The sequence below is a fragment of the Capricornis sumatraensis genome, chromosome 6 (genome assembly GCF_032405125.1).
Source record: "Capricornis sumatraensis isolate serow.1 chromosome 6, serow.2, whole genome shotgun sequence".
Lineage (NCBI taxonomy): Eukaryota > Metazoa > Chordata > Mammalia > Artiodactyla > Bovidae > Capricornis > Capricornis sumatraensis.
In genome coordinates this window covers 55,976,498-55,997,708 of record NC_091074.1, presented here as the reverse complement: position 1 = coordinate 55,997,708, position 21,211 = coordinate 55,976,498, and the positions used below count along the sequence as shown (strand labels likewise).

At 39.3% G+C, this 21,211-nt stretch overlaps 1 protein-coding gene across 2 annotated transcripts in view; it reads left to right on the top strand.

Moving 5' to 3' along the window:
• The window catches only part of CEMIP2 (cell migration inducing hyaluronidase 2), a 79,994-nt gene extending 74,352 nt beyond the window's left edge, over positions 1 to 5,642 (top strand). For both annotated transcript variants that reach the window (XM_068974678.1, XM_068974677.1), the window contains exons 23-24: positions 3,214 to 3,317; positions 3,657 to 5,642. In XM_068974678.1, the coding sequence (XP_068830779.1) occupies positions 3,214 to 3,317; positions 3,657 to 3,853 (301 nt within the window). In that variant the 3' untranslated portion in view covers positions 3,854 to 5,642. The remainder of the gene's footprint in view (positions 1 to 3,213; positions 3,318 to 3,656) is intronic.
• The last annotated feature ends 15,569 nt before the right edge of the window (positions 5,643 to 21,211 follow it).

The window sequence follows — 21,211 nt, the reverse complement described above, 5'->3', positions numbered from 1 at the left end:
AGGTGCACCATGCTGTATTTGTGTTGGGCAGACCCTGACTGGAGGCAAGAAGATAAATTCAGTCCCCTTTCTGCCCCCTTTGCTTTCCTGTGGACGTTGATTTTACACACAGGCTTTCATTTAATGAAGCCCCAAAGGGAGGAACATAGGCTTCCCAGGGAGCAAAGTCCTATGTAGCTTTTGAATCATCATCAACTGATCTGGTCACTTACGCTCCTTAAACTTTAAAGAACCAGATCTCAACAAGTCCCGTAAAGTCATGATATTCTTTGAGTATAACATTCTTTGTGTACATATAGCTCTATCTTCTGGTTTAATACATTTGTAGGTATTTACTTTGCAAGGCCTCAATTTTCTTTATGTATGTAAAGATTTTTTTCCTAATGTTGGAAAATAAACAGAGTCAGTCACTTCACCTAAAACAATCTGGAACATAAAGCTCACCACAGATGTTTAGAGCAACACAGTAGTCATGCAAGGCGCCCAATATATTAAGAAAAGAGATGCTATATTAAAGGATATATGATAAGAGTAAAAGGAAAGGCTCTCCCTGCTTCTGGATGGAAAAGTTAATTCTGTAAAGTTGTTAGTTCAGTTCAGTCCCTCAGTCATGTCTGACTCTGCGACCCCATGAATTTCAGCACGCCAGGCCTCCCTGTCCATCACCAACTCCCGGATTTCACTCAAACTCAACGTCCATCAAGTTGGTGATGCCATCCAGCCATCTCATCCTCTGTCATCCCCTTCTCCTCCTGCCCCCAATCCCTCCCAGCATCAGGGTCTTTTCCAATGAGTCAGCTCTTCACATGAGGTGGCCAAAGTACTGGAGTTTCAGCTTTAGCATCGTTCCTTCCAAAGAACACCCATGACCGATCTCCTATAGAATGGACTGGTTGGATCTCCTTGCAGTCCAAGGGACTCTCAAGAGTCTTCTCCAACACCACAGTTCAAAAGCATCAATTCTTTGGTGCTCAGCTTTCTTCACAGTCCAACTCTCACATCCATACATGACCACAGGAAAAACCATAGCCTTGACTAGACAGACCTTTGTTGGCAGTAATGTCTCTGCTTTTTAATATGCTGTCTAGGTTGGTCATAACTTTCCTTCCAAGGAGTAAGTGTCTTTTAATTTCATGGCTGCTTATTGGAAAAGACTTTGATGCTGGGAGGGATTGGGGCAGGAGAAGAAGGGGACGATCGAGGATGAGATGGCTGCTGGCATCTCTGACTCGATGGACGCGAGTCTGAGTAAACTCCGGGAGTTGGTGATGGACAGGGAGGCCTGGGGTCGCAAAGAGTTGGACTGAACGACTGAATGACTGAACAACTGAACTGAACTGAACTGAACTGAATCACCATCTGCAGTGATTTTGGAACCCAAAAAAATAAAGTCTGACACTGTTGCGACTGTTGGCCCATCTATTTCCCATGAAGTGATGGGACCAGATGCCATGATCTTCGTTTTCTGAATGTTGAGCTTTAAGCCAACTTTTTCACTCTCCTCTTTCACTTTCATCAAGAGGCTTTTTAGTTCCTCTTCACTTTCTGCCATAAGGGTGGTGTCATCTGCATATCTGAGGTTGTTGATATTTCTCCCGGCAATCTTGATTCCAGCTTGTGCTTCTTCCAGCTCTGCGTTTCTCATGATGTACTCTGCATAGAAGTTAAATATGCAGGGTGACAATATACAGCCTTGACGTACTCCTTTTCCTATTTGGAACCAGTCTGCTGTTCCATGTCCAGTTCTAACTGTTGCTTCCTGTTCTGCATACAGATTTCTCAAGAGGCAGGTCAGGTGGTCTGGTGTTCCCATCTCTCTCAGAATTTTCCATAGTTTATTGTGATCCACACAGTCAAAGGCTTTGGCATACTCATGTTACTCTATCTAAATTAAAATTTAAATCTAATACATTTCTGTTAGTGTACCAGTAGGTTACTTTTCTATTGTATTTGACAGTTGATGATGAAGTTCATCTGGAAAAATAAATAAGGGAGTCATAAAACATTTTAAAACTAATTACAATAATACAAGGGGCTTATTTTATCAGATATTAAAACAAACCAAAAGTGAAAGTCTCTCAGTCATGTCCAGCTCTTTGTGACCCCATGGACTATACAGTCCATGGAATTCTCCAGGCCAGAATACTGGAGTGGGTAGCTGTTCCCTTCTCTAGGGGATCTTCCCAACCCAGGGATCAAACCCAGGTCTCCCACATTACAGGTGGATTCTTTACCATCTGAGCCACCAGGGAAGCCCAGACCATAAAGCCATAGTAATTATGTGTAGTAGTGGCAAAGGAGAGAGAGATCAGAAGAGAAAATCCACAAACAGATCTGATTGTATGTGGTGATATACTCATAATAAAAGTAGCAATTTAAACCAAGCCATGGGAAACATTTTCTTTCTTTTTTTTCTAAGGTTTGGCGTTTATCCATTTACTTTGTGAATAGATAGTAGAACATAAGTAGATGTATAGAACGTCTGAAACAAACAAAACCAACCTCTTCTGTTAAAATAGTTTGCTCCATGAAGGAGCTGTGTCCCAAGCCATCCACTAGGTCAACTGACGTATATGACTTTCAGTTCAGTTCAGTTCAGTCGCTTAGTTGTGTCCGACTCTTTGCAACCCCATGAATCGCAGCACGCCAGGCCTCCCTGTCCATCACCAACTCCCGGAGTTCACCCGAACTTATGTGCATCGAGTCGGTGATGCCATCCAGCCATCTCATCCTCTGTCGTCCCCTTCTCCTCCTGCCCCCAATCCCTCCCAGCATCAGGGTCTTTTCCAATGAGTCAACTCTTCGCATGAGGTGGCCAAAGTATTGGAGTTTCAGCCTCAGCATCAGTCCTTCCAGTGAACACCCAGGACTGATTTCCTTTAGGATGGACTGATTGGATCTCCTTGCAGTCCAAGGGACTCTCAAGAGTCTTCTCCAACACCACAGTTCAAAAGCATCAATTCTTCGGCACTCAGCTTTCTTCACAGTCCAACTCTCGCTAGTTTTCCCTATATTTAGAGACCTCCTTGTAATAGAAACATTAAGTTCTAGGTGCAGCATTGAAGTAGACCCTTGTAACAGCAAGGATGAAAAGGCATGTGGAGTGCTTTTTGTTCTTTGAGTTCTGCTTTTATCTAGTATTTACTTCAGAAAGGTACTCAGTAAACACATTGAATTATTGAAACTTGCTCTGATTTTCTAACTTTTTTACAGGTCAGTTGTCCTGTTGAGCACAAGAGGACAGATAAAGCAGTTGAATATTTCGGATTCATTAGTACCTCTGGGATTAGCCAAGCCAGCCAATCTTTATAACAAAGGTTTGTATCTGTATTCTTCCATAAAGTTCTTAGGAGAGCAGCAACATATGCATTTTTATGGTGGAGTGTAGCTACCAGCCTGCTTTCATGAGCTTGTTAGGCTGGGGTGGGTATTATGAAGATAATTTCTAAATCAGGAGACAGTGTTAGAGGAAGTGTGTTGGGATGTAGTTTGTTATTTGGGGCAGGAGGTGGGTGTTAAGAGTTCATTCTCTGACATAAGGAAGTATTGTTTTTTTGTTGTTTTTTGTTTCGCTCACCTCCACCTCACCTTTCACATTATCTTGCCTGAAACTAGTAGAGATACAAATTGAACTTTTTTTTTTTTTTTTTTTTAAGGAAGTACCATATTTTTGGGATTCAATGGAAACTTTAAACCATCATGGACTAAGCTGTATACCAGCCCTGCTAGACAGGGCCTCGGGCTGCTTGAACAATTCATACCTTTGCAGCTGGATGAATATGGTTGTCACAGAGCTGACACTATCCGCCGAAGAGACCTGGAGCTGTTGAAGCAAACTTCAAAGGCACATTAGAGACTTAACTGTAACTTAAGTGCTGGGGGATAAAATGTGAACTAACTTATTTAATTTATGGCATTTAAAAATGACACTGTTAACCCAACGGAACCATTTTCCTGTTGGAGGCAGAAAGGGGAGAAAAGTAAGAGTTTAAAGAGATTGCTTGAATACCAGCTTATGCACCTTCTAGTTGTACAAAATGTTAAAGGATTTATTTGTATTTGTTAGGCTGGTATATTTCGGAGATCAGTTCTCTTCTCCCTCACGTCCCACTCCTGTGTTTTGTAGTGCCCATAAACAGTGCTTCACCTTTCGTACAAAATGGGGTGTTGTGAGGGAAGGGGAGCTTCTGAGAGTCAGCCTGCGGAGAGTCAGTCCTTGAGAGGACCAGCTCTTGTAGCACCTTGGATACTTGAAGTCTAATGTTCACTTGTGTTGTTGACTTTGCGTCAGCAGTTGACCTGGGTGGCTGGCATGTCCAGGAATGCCTTGGGCCCTGATTCCAGGCAGCCTTTGAGGATTTTGTATGATACTGAATGATGGAGTTTTAAGTGGCAACTCAGGCCCAGCTCATGCCCTTTTTGGCTTGGACATGTGCTATTTTTATTCATTTGTATATTGATTCCTTCTAAGGATTCAACTTTCAAACAGCAAGTATTATTGGGGAAAAAAAAAAGGGCTTTTATGGGTTCGACATCCCTTTAATCTGTGACCATTGGGCAAAAATTGGACCCGCACCTTGGTCTGATGTTGGTGGGACCATTTTTGCAGCTTTAATCCTTAGCCTGTTTGGCTGTATATTTGTATTTAAAATGCAAGAGCTGAGCTAAATATTTACATTTTTTAAAAAAAGGAGCAGGCCATTTTCCTGAACTATTAACTTGTGTCATTTCAACTTGCATAGAGGAAGTCTGTTCTTGGAGTTACTCCTGCACCTGTTTTTTAGATTTGTTTTTTGTGTGGATTTTTTTAAAAAAGCTTCTCTGCTCACCAACCTGGCAGGACAATTGCAAAAAATTTAATGATACCCCGAAATATTGTACTCAGGGAGAGGAAAAACAGGAGAACCTTTTAAGGGCCAGAATCAAGGAGAGAATATTCAGAAACAAACTTCTTTTTAGCCTTAGAGGAGTCCATCACTCTTAAGTAAATCGTTAGAGCCCACTGAAAAAAAGGCACTGTAATGCCCTATTTTTCTTCTTACTGGGTGTGTACATCTCCTGCCAGTGAGGACTGCATGTGGCTAAAGGAGATTGATGCCACAGCCAGGATGTCACTACACCAAGAGGAAAGAGGTGTTGAAATGCTTTTATCTTTTCCTAAACCCAAAATGTATGAAGTGTAACGTGGGGATGGCCACAGCAAGGAATATGGTCAGGCTGACTTTGGCAATGAGTACAGACAAATTCACTCTTCTCTATCAAGAGCAACAGCTAACAGCCTGTCCTTTTGTGTCCAAAAGAAACTGCAGAGCAGCTCTGTGACTTTATTTCCATTACTTTTCAAAATATGCTACCTCAAAGTGCTACCGATAAACCTTTCTAACTGTAAGTACTCTTGTTAAAAGAGTACGTGTCTTAATCAAAGTTTAGGTTTTGGGGTGTTTTTTTTGTACATTGATGAATGAAATCTTACCTATTAAATATATTATTGGATCATGGTTCCTCAAGGTGATTAAAGTTTGTGTGTGTGTGTGTTTTTATGACAAATATCTTTTATGTGTGATTTTTAGAGTTTGGCTCTTTAAAGATTTGAAGAGGATATATAAGTTCTAAAGCACTCAGTTTTTCTGATTTATATGCTAATGGTCAGGGCCCAATTTAAATAAAATAAAAATATGTGTGCATGTATTTTTTCATGTATGTGTGTGACTATCTATCTAGCAAGCAGTCAATTTTTTTTTTCATTCCATATCCCATCTGCAAAGAAGCTATGGGCAGAAATAACGAGGAAATTTTCATCCACTAGGTAGATTTTGTAAGACTAAGTAACTTCAGAAGGCTGGTGCAGAGGTTCTTAACTTTGATTGCACATTGGAGAAAGCTTGGGAGCTTTAAAACCTGTGATGGCCTGGTCGGTTCCCTCCACTCCAGCTCCTGCTTCACATTTAATTGGTGTGGGGTGCAGCCTGGCCATTGGAATTTTTTAAAAGCTCTCTGGGTGATGCTAATAACATGTAGCCAGGGTTAGGTATCACTGTACTAATATAATAGGCCCACTGTTTAACCTCAGTCTATAATTTTTTGTGTGATAAAAACAAAATTATAATTATCTATTTTTATTTGTGATTCCTATATTGCTTATGGAACTCCCAGCCCTAAACAAAACATTTTGCTATTGTCTGAACTTTCAGATAGCGTTTTTAGTTCTTAGTTGTTTCAAATTGTTAAATTGGTTATCAAAGCTGATATACACATTTCAGGCTATTGGGAGCTTGCAGTCTGTTTTATTTCTACTGGGAAAATGTGTTCAAAGGTGATTTATAAGTTTATAAGCATTTTCCATCAGGTGAGGCAGTTGGTTGAGTTCCAGAAATGTGGCCGTCCACGAATTGGCCAGCTGATGAGAAACACAGGGCCTTCTCATGTATCGACAGACTTGGGTTTTAAGTCTTTCCTGTGAGATTTCTCCCTCTCCACCTGAATCAGCATGTTGTATATTATCTTCAGAGGCTGGAAGAGAGTGCATGTGAGAAGACGAAAGGCAGGCTCATGGTCTTACAGAATAGGACTCCAAAGCAGCCACTAAACTGATGTTTAGACCTGAGAGTGGGGAGAAGGTTTATGACTCCTCTGTTCTCCAGCTCCATCAGAAGAGAACATATCCTTGTACCATTAGATGGAATATTTGGTTTGGAGGAGGGGTGGGCAATGCGGTGATGGATAGAGGCTTAAATGCTTCAGATAACTTAAGTTTTCATTCCTTAAGGGATGAAGTAATGTTTGGATAAGCCCAGTTGAAAGGCATTTCAGTAAGCAGGTATGCACTTAATTTAAGTATGTGTGTTTTTTTTTTTTTTAAGTTGGTTGTAGTAGGTAAGTACTTAAATTCCACTGTGACAGTGTTTGTTGATTTCATGATGTGTGTTTGGAGTTTACCCTCCAGAATTCTTGTTTGGCTTTCAGATACTTGTGAAATCAAGTTTAATAACCTGAGAAATTCCCCTAGAAGTGAATACCATGAATGGGAGTAATTGGGTAACAGGTTTGTATATTTATAGTTAGTCTTAACTTAGTAATAATCCAGACTTTTAGAAATATGAATGCACACTCTGGACTGGAGCTCATTTTCAACAAAAGGGAGGGAAAAAAGTTAAGAAAAGGCATCGCCAGCCCCTTGCTCACAAATAACAAAATGCTGTTTATTTCTTGCTGGACTCTTGGCATCATTTGTAAGACTGAAAGTTTTACTCACATTTATCTTCGATAAGAGAGAGAAGCTGAAAAACAGGATGCTAGTTAGGCCTAGGTGTTGTAGGGAAGGGCACACAACACTTTGCTTTTATATGATAAAATTAAAGAATGACTGATTGAACTATGAAGATTTCTGAATGAGGAACTGTGCCCCACAGGGCATCCAAAAATATCAGCCATAGCAATATCTGAAAATCCAACAAATAGTGGGTCAGAAAACAACTTCATAGATTCATTTAAAAATTTTTTTCTAAGATGAACATTGTAATTAGTCTGGTTATGAAAGTAATAACAGATTTAAGATTTGTCCTCAGAAAAGCTTAGATTTTTTTCATCAAAATTGGTAAGTCAAGAATTGGAAAACTAACCTGTCAAACAAACCTGTCCCCTTGACTGGTTTTATACTAATTTTGAGCTAAGAATGGTTTCATATCTTCAAATATAAACGTTAGAAAAAGTCAAAAGAGTGATATTTTATGATGTGAAATTATGTATAATTTATATTTTGGTATCCATTAATAAAGTCTTATTGGAGGACAGTCATGCTCATTTTGTTACATATTGACTATAGCTTGCATTTGGCAATGGCATGTTTGAGTAGTTGCCCGAAGACCATGGCCTGCAAAGCTGAAAATATTTACAGGCATGCTTTGTTTTATTGTGCTTCACTTTATTGCATTTCCTACATATGGGTTGTTAATTGAAGGTGTGTGGCAGTACTGCATGGGGCAAGTCGATTGGTACCATTTTTCTGTAGCATTTACTCACTTGGGTTTCACATTTTGGTAATTCTTGCAACATTTCTAACTTTTTCTAACAAATTATATTTGTTATGATCTGTGATCAGTAATCTTTGTTGTTACCACTGGAAAAGGATTACAGTACTCACTGAAGGCTCAGATGTTGATTAGCATTTTTTTAGCAATAAAGTTTTTAAATTAATAAATGAACATAGTTTTAGACAATGCTGTTGCCCACTTAATATACTACAGTATAGTGTAAACTTTTATATCCACTAGTAAAAAAATTTGTGTGACTTGCTTTATGGTGATATTGTTTTATCACAATGATCTGGAACCAGACTGGAAGTGTCTCTGAGGTATGTCTGAACTGTATTCCTTTACTGAAAGAGTTTGCTGACCCTTCATCTTGGTGTAGAGTATACTGATGTTCATTGTACTATTCTTGGAACCTTCCTAAGGCTTGAGAATTTTTAAAACAAAATTAAGGGAAAAATCTTCATCAGAATCACCTGAGGTACTCGATGAACCTGCAAAATCCCAGGCTCCAACTCAGACTGGAGAATTGGCATTTCTGGGAATTGCAGCTGGAAATATAATTGTATAACAAGCTTCTCAGGGAACTTCTCTGGTGGTCCAGTGATTGAGACTCTGAGCTTCCAGTGCAGGGGGCACTGGTTCAATCCCTAGTTGAGGAACTGGAACCCCATATGCTGCGCAGCACAGCCAAAAAATTAAATATAATAGTAACAATAAAAACAAACTCCCCAGGTGTTTCTTATGAGCACTAACATTTGAGAACCCTGTAACAAGTAGTAAGCCCCTGTTACCGCTCTCTCTCTTTTCCTTTAATAGAGGATACAGCTGAACAATTTTTTTTTTTAACTCTTAACAGCTTCATCTACACTGTCTTCCCCACAATGTTTGGTGACAAATACAGGGCAGAACTGGTCCACAACACAGTATGTGGTGGTTTCTGGGGCAAAGGTTTGGAGCCTGTGATAAAGTCTCTTCACTGTCTGAAATTCTCACTGTTAGAATTATTCCTTTGACTAAAATTACTTATAGAAAGAAATCCCAGCCACCCTTGAAAGTTCTTTTTATTATTTTAAGGAGTCTAAAGGGAAGTGTACAATAAGCTACAATCAGGCTGCATGACTAACAAACACCTAAGTTTCTTTGCTTTTGGATGGAACTGTATTCATCCTAGTTATCCCACATTTATCAAAGTGCTGATCGGCAATTGCAGGTCTATTTTTTTTTTAAGGTAGAATGAATTATTTCATATAAGCAAGTTGCTTTGTACACAAAAGCCTCTTAATACATGAGCTTCATGGAGAGGTTTTGGAGAAGGCTGGATGGATTTGAGGGGTCCTTGCCAGGAAGGAGGGTAATATACTCTCTGGGAGGGGATGGAAGGTTTATTTTGTTCCACCTTCTCCCACCAGCTTTCATTGATCATAACACCCAGTTCCTGAGGGAGGAAGGCTTTGGTCAGATACGTTTCTGATGTGGGAGAATTTAAGATCTTCACGCTTGGGAGACAAGGGGCATCATTAGTTCCAATAGGGGTGAGAGAAGAAGGGCGTTCTGACGGGAAAGACTACGCCAGAACTTGTTGCCTCTTTCAAAATTATGCATGTGAGCAGTCGTCTTCTCAGGAAAATAGCTCAGTGAATAATGGATTCCAGACAGAGTGACATGCCTGATAGGGTTCATTGTTGAAGGTATGGTGGGTGTTTTATCTGATGCCACTAAGGCATTTACCAGCAGTGTTTCTTCAAACTGTTTCTTAATCCTGATCCTTAGCCTTTCGGAGTAGGCAATGGCACCCCACTCCAGTCCTTTTGCCTGGAAAATCCCATGGAGAGAGGAGCCTGGTGGGCTTCAGTCCATGGGGTCACGAAGAGTCGGACATGACTGAGTGACTTCACTTTCACTTATCACTTTCCCGCATTGGAGAAGGAAATGGCAACCCACTCCAGTGTTCCTTCCTGCCTGGAGAATCCCAGGGCTGGTGGAGCTTGGTGGGCTGCCATCTATGGGGTCGCACAGAGTCAGACACGACTGAAGCGACTTAGCAGCAGCAGCAGCAGCAGCAGCCTTTTCATCTATTAAGTGGAATCACTAATAGTTTTGTAAAATTACAGAGGGGATCAAATAAGAATAGTAAACAAACCTAGGTGTTTTATTTACAAAGAAAATCAGATTTCCAGACGATTTGTTATCCAAAAACTAGGTTTGCCTCTTGTTGGGTATTAAGCTGAAGGACACAACCAAGCTACAGATTGGGAGAAGGAAAATTTATTACAAGTGATGAGTAAGAAGAACCCCAGGGGTCTTTCCCAAAGCAGTGTCTCCTGGAACAGCAAAACTGAAGTTTTAAGCTAACGGTACAAGCACAGTCATGAAGGGGCTTGGCTGCAGACAGAATCCAAGCTTTTGTTGACTGAGGTCAGAAAAGGTCAACATTGTTGTCCTGTTTGTTGTTGGTCAGTCACTAAGATGTGTCCGACTCTTGGCAACTCTATGAACTGCAAGTCAGGCTTCCCTGACTTCACAATCTCCCAGAATTTGCTCAAACTCACGTCCATTGAGTCAGTGATGCCATGCAACTATCTCATCCTCTGCTGCCACCTTCTTTTGTTTACAATATTTCCCAGCATCAGGGTCTTTTCCAGGGCTCTTCACATCAGGTGTCCAAAGTATTGAAACTTTAGCTTTAGCATCAGTCCTTCCAGTGAATATTCAAGGTTGACTTCTTTTAGGATTGGCTGGTTTAATCTTCTTGCAGTCCAAGGGACTCTCAAGAGTCTTTTCCAGCACCACAGTTCAAATGCATCAATTATTTGGTGCTCAGCCTTCTTTATGGTCCAACTCTCACATCTGTACGTGACTACTGGGGAAAACCATAGATTTGAGTATAAAAATCTTTGTTGGCAAAGTGATGTCTCTGCTTTTAAATACACTGTCTAGGTTTGTCATAGCTTTCCTTCCAAGGAGCAAGCTCTTTTAATTTCACCGCTGCAGTCACCATCTGCAGTGATTTTGGGGCCCAAGAAAATAAAATCTGTCGTTGCTCCCACTTGAACCCCTTCTATCTGCCATGAAGTGATGGGACCAGATGCCATGATCTTAGTTTTCTGAATGTTGAGTTTTAAGTCAGCTTTTTCACTCTCCTCTTTCACCCTCATCAAGAGGCTCTTTAGTTCCTCTTCACTTTCTGCCATTAGAGTGGTATCATCTGCATATCTGAGGTTGTTGATATTTCTCCCAGAAATCTTGATTCCAGCTTGTAATTCATCTAGCCCAGCATTTTCGATGATGTACTCTGCATAGAAGTTAAATAAGCAAGGTGACGATATACAGCCTTGAAATACTGTTTTCCCAATTTTGAACCAGTCTGTTGTTTCATGTCCAGTTCTAACTGTTGCTGCTTGACCTGCATACAGGTTTCTCAGGAGACAGGTAAGGTGGTCTGGTGTTCCCATCTTTTAAAGAATTTTCCACAGTTTGCTGTGATCCACACAGTCAAAGGTTTAGCATAGTCAATGAAGCAGAAGTAGTTTTTGTCTGGAATTCCCATGCTTTCTCCATGATTCAACAAATGTTGGCAATGATCTCTGGTTTCTCTGCCTTTTCTAAATCCAGCTTGTAAATCTGTACGTTCTTAGTTCACGTACTGCTGAAGTCTGTCTTGAAGGATTTTGAGCATTACCTTGCTTTTGCATGTGAAATGAATGCACCTGTACTATAGTTTGATCATTCTTTGGCATTGCCCTTCTGTGGAATTGTAATGAAAACTGAACTTTTGCAATCCTGTGGCCATTGCTTAGTTTTCCAAATTTGCTGACATTGAGTGCAGCACTCATGTATTCTAATTTAGTCTTTTTTTTTTTTTTTGAGGACTAAGGATTAGGGAATCTGTATTTTTTTAATTAATTTTTATTGGAATGTTGTTGATTTACAGTGTTGTGTTAGTTTCTGCTGTCAGGAATCTGGAATCTGTATTTTTTAAACAAACTTCAGAGATACTGTGAGATTTGGGAACCACTGAGAGCTCATTACGAAAGCCCCTGCCTTAGTTTTAACACACTTCCTGTACTCAGTTGTTTGTATCTAGAAAAGAGGCCCTCAGGGCAGGCAATTGGTTTGCGCATCCAGAATGAGGTTTACATTTAGGCCCTTCCTTGGACTGGCACCATAACTCAGCAAACCAGCTGTGTTCAGACTGCAGCTATGAAACGTGGAAAGACACCTGTGAAGTGGAAACACGCGGCTGCACCCTGCTCTGTAGCTGCGTGTGCCGTTTCCTGCTGTCCACTCTCACAAGTGAAAACTGCCGTTAATGGCTTGCCTCTTCTAATCCCTTTCAGCATAAACTAACATGGAATGCAAAAAACTCACTTCCGATTCTTTTCCAATACTTTATCCACATTTCACTCCTTCTTATCAAGTAGGAAAAATGCTATTGTGCAGTGAAATGGTTCAGAGGGAAGGTTTATGTGATGAGCTGAAGCTGAGTTAGAGGACTTGGAAAGTGAGTGCCTTTGGCAACAAATCTTACTATGTTCATGGTACCCCATTTCTTTCTAGCACAACTCCACCTCCATCTCCTCTTCACTGCCCAGGGTCCACTGCTATGGCCTTGTCACACTAGGCAAGACCATGTTCCCAATCCTCTTTGTACCTTTGATTCCCCATCATTACTCACATGTCCCATGTTCAACCCTCAGCATCCTTAGCCCTTTGTAAACTAGTTCGAAGTCAGACTGGTTCATGTGTCTAAAACAAATTCTCTCTCAGGCAAAAAAGCCATTTTCATATCTGCCCACTGTGCCTATAATGCTAAAAGTAGTGTGTGTTGCTTGAAGTTTTATCTGATTTGGTTGGTTTTTAAGACAATTTTGCCCTCCTACATACTTCACCTGCACGTGAGGCTGATTCCATTGAAGCCTGGAGGAAGTTTACAAATCTGGGAAATTTACAAACCGGATAATCATTCATTAGGTACGGGAGTCACTACCATCTACAGGATATGAATAGTTGTATTTGAACGGAGTCCCTTCCGACGAGCTTCAGGAAGGTTATGGATAACACTGTGATTTTCCTCCTGCTTAAGCAATGTTCTCAGAACATGGAGACTAGATGAGTAACTCTACCTGGCTCTGAAACATATAATCTATTTGGATTGCAGGCCCAGGGTCTTGGCCACAAAAAAGTGTATTTATTCCAACATCTTCCTGGAAGCTGTGCTTTATGAGCCCTGGAAAATCTCCTTTGTTTATGGTATCCTGCATTTCTGTAAATCACCTTATTTCAATAGCTGAGAGGAAGAGATTTGGTAATTATAGCTTTCCTTTGTTGCAGCTCTATATTGAAAACATATGCCAACAAGGTTAGGTAAGAATCTAAGTAGATAGATGATACATAAACAAGATTAGGAATCATGAGGATTAGGGGCTTCCTGTGCAGTTTTATCCAGAAGAAAAAGGTCAATTATAATACAAACCCCAAATTATTATTATTATTATTATTTTTTGCTGGAGGGTGTATGGTTTTATTAAACCAATAATCTATGCTTTCTGTCTCTTGCTTACAATTCCTTGAAATGAGTTAGTTTATTTCAGGTATAAATTTTTAACATGGTATCTACAAATATTACATTTAAAATCTATTAAGTATAACTGTTGGGTAGTCAACTTCTAATTTATCAACTTACCACCTATAGTGCAGCAACTCAGCAGATTACAATAATGAGAGTTTCTTTAAATTTTATTTAGTTCTTTATCTGTTTACAGAAGGTAAATGCTAAATATGAAGCATAAAAGTAACCAATGAAAGACTTGGAAATAAAGGATGAGGAGGGAGAAGAATGACTCTACCCTGGTTTTCTTTAACATTTTGCTTAAGCTCTCTCTGTACTTAAGTTAACCAGTCAGAGCCAGTTGAATCTATCTAGTCATTCTGAGTTTGCTTAGTGAGATAATACTATTTTAAACAAATCCTGCCCTCCTTCTTAGTGTGTGTGTTTTGCTCTCATATGTCTGAAAGTTTATTCATTGAACCAGTATCATCATTTTGGTGAGAGCTACAAATAGAATATTACACTGGTGACTATGATGCTAAAGGAAAAATATTCAAGACACTTGTTAAAGATGGTAAGGCGGACTTTATTCCAAGGGGCTATTACAATGGAGTTTTGCAGTAGGGGAGAGAGATGGAGTGCAACTCCAAATATTACAAGGACATGTGAAGAATTATACCCAAGGCGCAGGGTGGGGACTGGTGGATGTAAAATAACTAAGAAAAAGCAGCAGGCGTTAGGGGATTCTGGCCCGACAGGAGCTTTGCTGAAGCTGGCAGGTGATGAAATACTAAAGAGTGGGGAGGGGGAATGAGAAATTTGATTAGATATTAAGGATGGGGAGTTTTCAGTACATTGGAGTTTTGCTAAAACTGGATTAAAAAGGCCAAGGACAGAGCCCAAGGTCAGGAACCTCGTAAGGAAAAACCCAGAAGAGCCTGATTCAAGTTTGGTCATGGAAAGAGCCTTTGTCAGTGGTTCAAGAGTGAAGGTAAGTCTACTGTTAATTACTATGGGGAAGTTAGCTATTTATATGTACTCACCTCCTTGGTATTAAATTGAAAGCTAGATAAAGAGGGTTTAGACTTTCTCTCTGATTAGATTTCTGTGAGTCAAACTGCCTTGAAATGGGCTATTGAATTATGAATGATAAAAGTTTCAGATACCACACGGAGAAAGAACAGGTTTTAACGATGGAGGAATCCTGATTATGGATTCTCCCATTATCTATTGTTTCCCAAAGTACAGGACTGTCCTTCTTAAAATATAGTTTGTGGGCCGGTTCCATCAGAACCATGCAGTTTACTGTCAAAACTGTGGATTCGTAGGTTCCATTCTAAATGGGTTGAATTAGAATCTTTGGTTAAATCCCAGAAGTCTGCATTTAAACAAGCAACCTAACCAGTGAAGTGAACCAAAGAACCCAGAAGCAGATTTGTAACAAAGATGGCATTACAACCAATGGGTAAAAGACACACGGTCCAATACATGTGAGAAAGGTTGATTTTCCGCATAGAAAAAACCGCAGTTAGATCCCTACCTCATAGTATGAAGAAAAATAAAGTCCATGTAATTGGAATATTTAAATGTAGAAAGTAGTACTATTAAAACTTCCTGAAGTGAAGTGAAAGTTACTCAGTAGTGTCCAACTCTTTGCAACCCTAAGGACTGTCCATGGAATTCTCCAGGCCAGAATACTAGAGTGGGTAGCCTTTCCCTTCTCCAGGGGATCTTCCCAAGACAGGGATCAAACCCAGGTCTCCTGCACTGCAGGCAGATTCTTTACCAGCTGAGCCACAAGGGAAACCCATTAAAACTTCTAGAGAGTGGGAATTCCCTGGAAGTCCAGGGATTAGGACTCAGCGTTCACTGCCATGGGCTGAGATTCAATCCACAGCCACCCAGTGCACCCAATAAATAAATACATAAAACATTTAGAGAAAATATAGAAGAATATAATTTTGATATTGGAATGACTTAAATACATGAAACATACAAAACATAAAAAAAATTCTACTAAATTACAATTTAATAATTTTGTGTGACAAAAGATAAAATAAGCAGTCAAGAGAAACACCACAAACTTGGATAGGGTATTTCTAACGAGGATAACAAATAATAATTGGTATAAGAAACCTAAGAACTTCTCTAAATCATTAAGAAAAATAAAAGCAAACCAAGGGAGGTTTTTAACCATATTCAACTCAGAACAGGAAATCTAAAGCAAATACATATATGAAAAGATGGCTAACTGTATGATTATTTAGGGGGAATTCAATTAAAAAGTGAAATACTATTCAAAGGGTTCATGAATATGTAGAAAAAATGAATTTTTTAGATAACACTGTTGGCTGGAAAGTATACAGGTACAAACACTTTGGAGATCAAATTGGCAATATCTAATAGCTTTGTGTATATGCTATCCTAATTATATATATGCCTATGAATTTTTTGTTCATGTGTGCAAAAGAGGTATGTAGAGATACTTACTGCTGTTTTTATATGGGTCAAGAATTGGAAGAATGTGAACACTCATCATTGATGGATTGCATAAATACATCATATCAATAGTGTACTCATACATGGGACTACTACACTTCAGTCAAAATGAATGAATTATGTCTTAGTGCATCAATATAGATACAACCTATCTATGGGTAGGGAGATAGGCAATGGCACCTGGGTACTCTGCTGGGTAGCAGAGAAGGCAATGGCACCCCACTCCAGTACTCTTGCCTGGAAAATCCCATGGAAGGAGGAGCCTGGTAGGCTGCAGTCCATGGTGTTGCTAAGAGTCAGACATGACTGAGCGACTTCACCTTTACTTTTCACTTTCACGCATTGGAGAAGGAAATGGTAACCCACTCCAGTGTTCTTGCCTGGAGAATCCCAGGGACAGGGGAGCCTGGTGGGCTGCTGTCTGTGGGGTCACACAGAGTCGGACACGAGTGAAGTGACTTAGCAGCAGCAGCAGCAATGCTGGGTAGACAAGGTACAAATTGATACATATGAAATGATAACATTTATGGATACAAACATTTGAAGTTGCATGATCCAATTTCCTCTTACAAGAGGTTTTCTTTCTATTCTTGCTAACTTTGGAAATTCATTATCTTGTATTTCGATATCAGAATATTCAGGCTAAAATTACTTTATCATTCATATGGTATTATCACATCTAATCTTTTGTATTTTGTTTTACAAACTCTTTTAAAATGAACTGTTAATTTTAGAATAGTTTTAGATTTATTGAAAAATTGTGAAGAGATTTCCCATATACCTCACATCTAGTTTTTCCCATTATTAACATTATATCTTGCATTATTAGTATATTATATCTGCTATAATTAATGAAATGATAAGTCAAATAAAGTTCATATTTTATTCAGATTATCTTAGTTTTTAACTAATACCTTTATTTGTTGTAGAATCCCATTTAAGATACTATGTTAAATTTATTAATCATGTCTCCTTAGGTTCCTACAGGTTGTAGAGTTTCTCAGACATTTTTTTGTTAATGACTTTGACAGTTTTGAGTTGTACTGCTCAGGTATTGTAGAGCCCCTCATTGGAGACTGATATTTTCCTCATGATTAGATTGGGTTTTGGAAAAGAAAACCGCAGAGATAAAGTGCCGTTCTAATCACATTATTTCAAGAGTGCCTATTGTTAACATTACTTATCACCTTAAATGGTAATCTTTATCACCTGGTAGAAGTCGTGTTTGTCAGGTTTCTCAGCTGTAAAGTTGTCTCTGTCCCCTCTTTCTATACTGTATTTTTTGGACAGAAGTCACTATGTGCAGCTCACACTAATCTCCTTTTTAAAAAGAGAAATTGTAGGTCAGAATGATAATGTAATTTGCCCTGCATCATAGAGTTACTTATACATAGTCCAAGGGCCACAGTAAGAGGCTTACTTCATGTAATTTAACTTTAAAATTAATCAATGTGATTGAGTTAATTTTATTTCACTTAAATTTTACATTTAATTTACACGTAAAGTTAAGGTTAACAGAGTGCACTTAGCTGATGAAAAACAGCATCTCCTTGCCCTCAACAATCCTTCTACTCAAAATACATAGGTTTATTAGGTAACATGTTTTGTGCACGTGCGCATGTATGCACAGACACATACACACAGCTGAACTCAAAATGAATACAGGAAAATTTATACAGGTTGGAAACTGGAAAGGAACTAGTATCAAACAGCAGGAGCTCAAGTTCCATGGGAACCAGAAATTTAAACCAGAATTTAAACACTTGCCATCCAGGCAGGAAATTTCAGGGTCCTGAATCTTTGAAATACGGTCCAGAAGACAAGAGGTGCATGCCCAGATGGCTATATCTTCTTCAGCTTCTGGATTCCTTAGCTCTTAAAGATAGACACACAGGATGAAGGCCAGAGGGACCCTTTAAAGTGCTAGGTCACACATCATCAGGGCCATATACCAGGTCTGAGGGTGTTAGTCTGAATAATGAGGAGGCCCATCCTCCAGGAAAGAGAAAAATGATTGTAAAGTGAAGCTATGGGGTACAAGAAGTGATGATGAACGAAGGAAGCAGTAAAACATATAATATAATTCTAAAAAATACTTTCCACAGAGTAACAGGCATAACAATATTTGTGTTTGTGTTTGAAAACAGACTAGAAATAAAATACCACATACTAACTTGAAAGGTATGAGGTAGAGGAAGGTACTATGTGCTAAGGTCCTTGTCTTTTTCAGGAGAGAAAAGAGAGACTGATTGGCTTTGTCATCATATTATAAATGCTTGCTAAAAATCAAGCACAAAATGCATAACTCCCAAACCGGAAAACAACAAGCAAAGTTTGAGAAATCTATTTAATGAAAGATAACACTACCCCCACAAAAAAAAGAGAGAAAAAAGAAAACCCATAAAAATAAATAGCAAAAAATAAAATATAGAGTAAAATGGTAGAAATTCAAATGTATCAGTAATTACAGTAATTAGCTTCAGATTAAATTCACTTTTCTAATATTGGATTAAAAAATCTGGTTAAAAAATAAAATATAAGCTGTTTATAGGCAGGCCTTACACAAAATATTATGGAATAATTAAAAATGAAAAGAGAAAACACTTTATATATATAAAAAGTTGATGTAACAATATTAATATTGAATAATATTAATAGAATACTGCAAAAAATTAAGCAGAAAATATATATTGAAAAAAGAAGGAAACATAATGTTAGGAGGTAGCATTAAGGGACAAAAATAAATATCTCAGAAAAGTTGATAGATCAAGAAAGCCAAATTAAGGAACCAGTCCCCATGCTGAATCATGGAAGTAGGAAATAGGCACTCATTTGCTCTCGAATTCAGGAACTGTGGTTCAGTCTCCAATTTGCCTTACAGTGTATGCCACATGTTTCCCCTGTATTTCTTAAGTACATATTTTCAGTTCTCCAAACTTACCACGTGTTCTCTCTTGAGCTTCATACAAACTTTTCTCTCTACCCACCACATCTTTCTCCTCCCCACTCCTTTTCTTGGCTAGCTGCCTCTGATCTTATTTTAGCCATTCTATCCTCTGAGGAACTGTCACTGTGCTGGGGGCTCCCGTAGCACCTCATACTTCTCCTACAGTGGCATGTGCACACCTGAATTGTAATTGCCTGTTACTTTTCTTTCTCCTCTGCTATGTAGTTAGTGTTCTGAGACTAAAGCTATACTCTTTTCTCTTATTGCAGTACACTGCCTGGCATATGATTTGCTTCTTGAGTAAATAAATCAGTGAAGGAATGAGATAAGTACAAATGAAATCTGATTGCAGCTGGAGAGATTAATTGTACCTAAGCTTAGAGACCGCTTCAAAGAAGAAGAGAACTTTAAGAAAAAACTTGGAAAGTGAATTAAAGGTTGTTCCAGGTAAAGGGAACAGTGAGAACAAAGGCCTGGAGGCTAGAGAGCAGGGAACAGCAGGGAATTCTGAGTAGTGAAATTTAGTGTGAACGTGCAAGTCATTCAGTCATGTCTGACTTTTTGTGACCCCATGGTCTGTACAGTCCATGGAATTCTTCAGGCCAGAATACTGGAGTGAGTAGCCTTTCCCTTCTCCGGAAGATCTTCCCAACCCAGGTCTCCTGCATTGCGGGTAGATTCTTTCCCAGCTGAGCCACAAGGGAAGTCCAAGAATACTGGACTGGGTAGCCTATCGCTTCTCCAGCAGATCTTCCTGACCCAGGAATCGAACTAGGATCTCCTGCATTAGAGGTGGATTCTTTACTAACTGAGCTATTAGGGAAGCCCTGAAATTTAGGGTAGCGGGAGCATATATGGCAGTGAAGGAGGGAGAATGAGGCTGAAAATTGAGATTGGGATCGCCCTATAGAGCCTGGAATACCATGCTAAGGAGTGCAAACGGGAGTCTTTAGGTGAGATAGATCCATTAAAAATATTTAAACAGAAGAAATTATTGTGGTAGTTATTTGAGCAACTCACCAAATAGTTTCAGTTCTTCCCACTTCTAAGCCTCTATTAGGATTATACTTCCTTGTCTGCCTTTGAAGTGAACACATAACTCACTTTTACCAATGCTAATATATGCCGTGTCTTCAGAAACTGTAAGAGACACTATCTGATCTGCCATTGAGGCCTGGCCTTAGCTCTTCTAGAAGCATGAATTTTGGTCCTTGAGTGAGAATGACATAAAGAAGACCCTTGGCTATTTGTCACAGACATCAATAAGGCACAAGGTTTTATTGTTATAAGACATTGAGATACAATGTTTACTGCCTGTTTCTGCTATTATAGGTTCTTTTTTGTGTGTGTGCCTAATTTTGTTTTATATCTGACAGATCAGTTGGACTCAAGGCTGGGAGAAAAATTAGGAGACCATTCTATTATGGCATTGGCAGTAGGGAAAGTGAAGAATGGACTGTGAGCACAGGACAGGGACTGCAAGGATTTTACTCATTTATGAATTTCTGGTGTCTGGCACAGTGCCTAGAATAAAAGAGGAGTAGGGGGAGAATTCCTGTTCTCATGTTTTCATAAGCATTGTTTAGTATTGCCCCAAACTATCTGTCTAAGTCATTTTGACTTGTAAATGTGATCTTATATTGAAATAGAATCTTGGTCCCATCACTTCATGGCAAATAGATGGGGAAACAGTGGAAACAGTGAGAGACTTTATTTTTGGGGGCTCCAAAATCACTGGAGATAGTGACTGCAGCCATGAAATTAAAAGATGCTTATGCCTTGGAAGAAAAGTTATGACCAACCTAGACAGCATATTAGAAAGCAGAGACATTACTTTGCCAACAAAGGTCCATCTAGTCAAGGCTATGGTTTTTCCAGTAGTCATGTATGGATGTGAGAGTTGGACTATAAAAAATGCTGAGTGCCAAAGAATTGATGCTTTTGAACTGTGGTGTTGGAAAAGACTCTTGAGAGTCCCTTGGACTGCAAGGAGATCCAACCAGTCCATCCTAAAGTAAATCAGTCCTGAATATTCATTGGAAGGACTGATGTTGAAGCTGAAGCTCCAATACTATGGCCACCTGATGTGAAGAACTGACTCATTTGAAAAGACCCTGATGCTGGTAAAGATTGAAGGCAGGAGGAGAAGGGGATGACAGAGGATGAGATGGTTGAATGGTATCATCA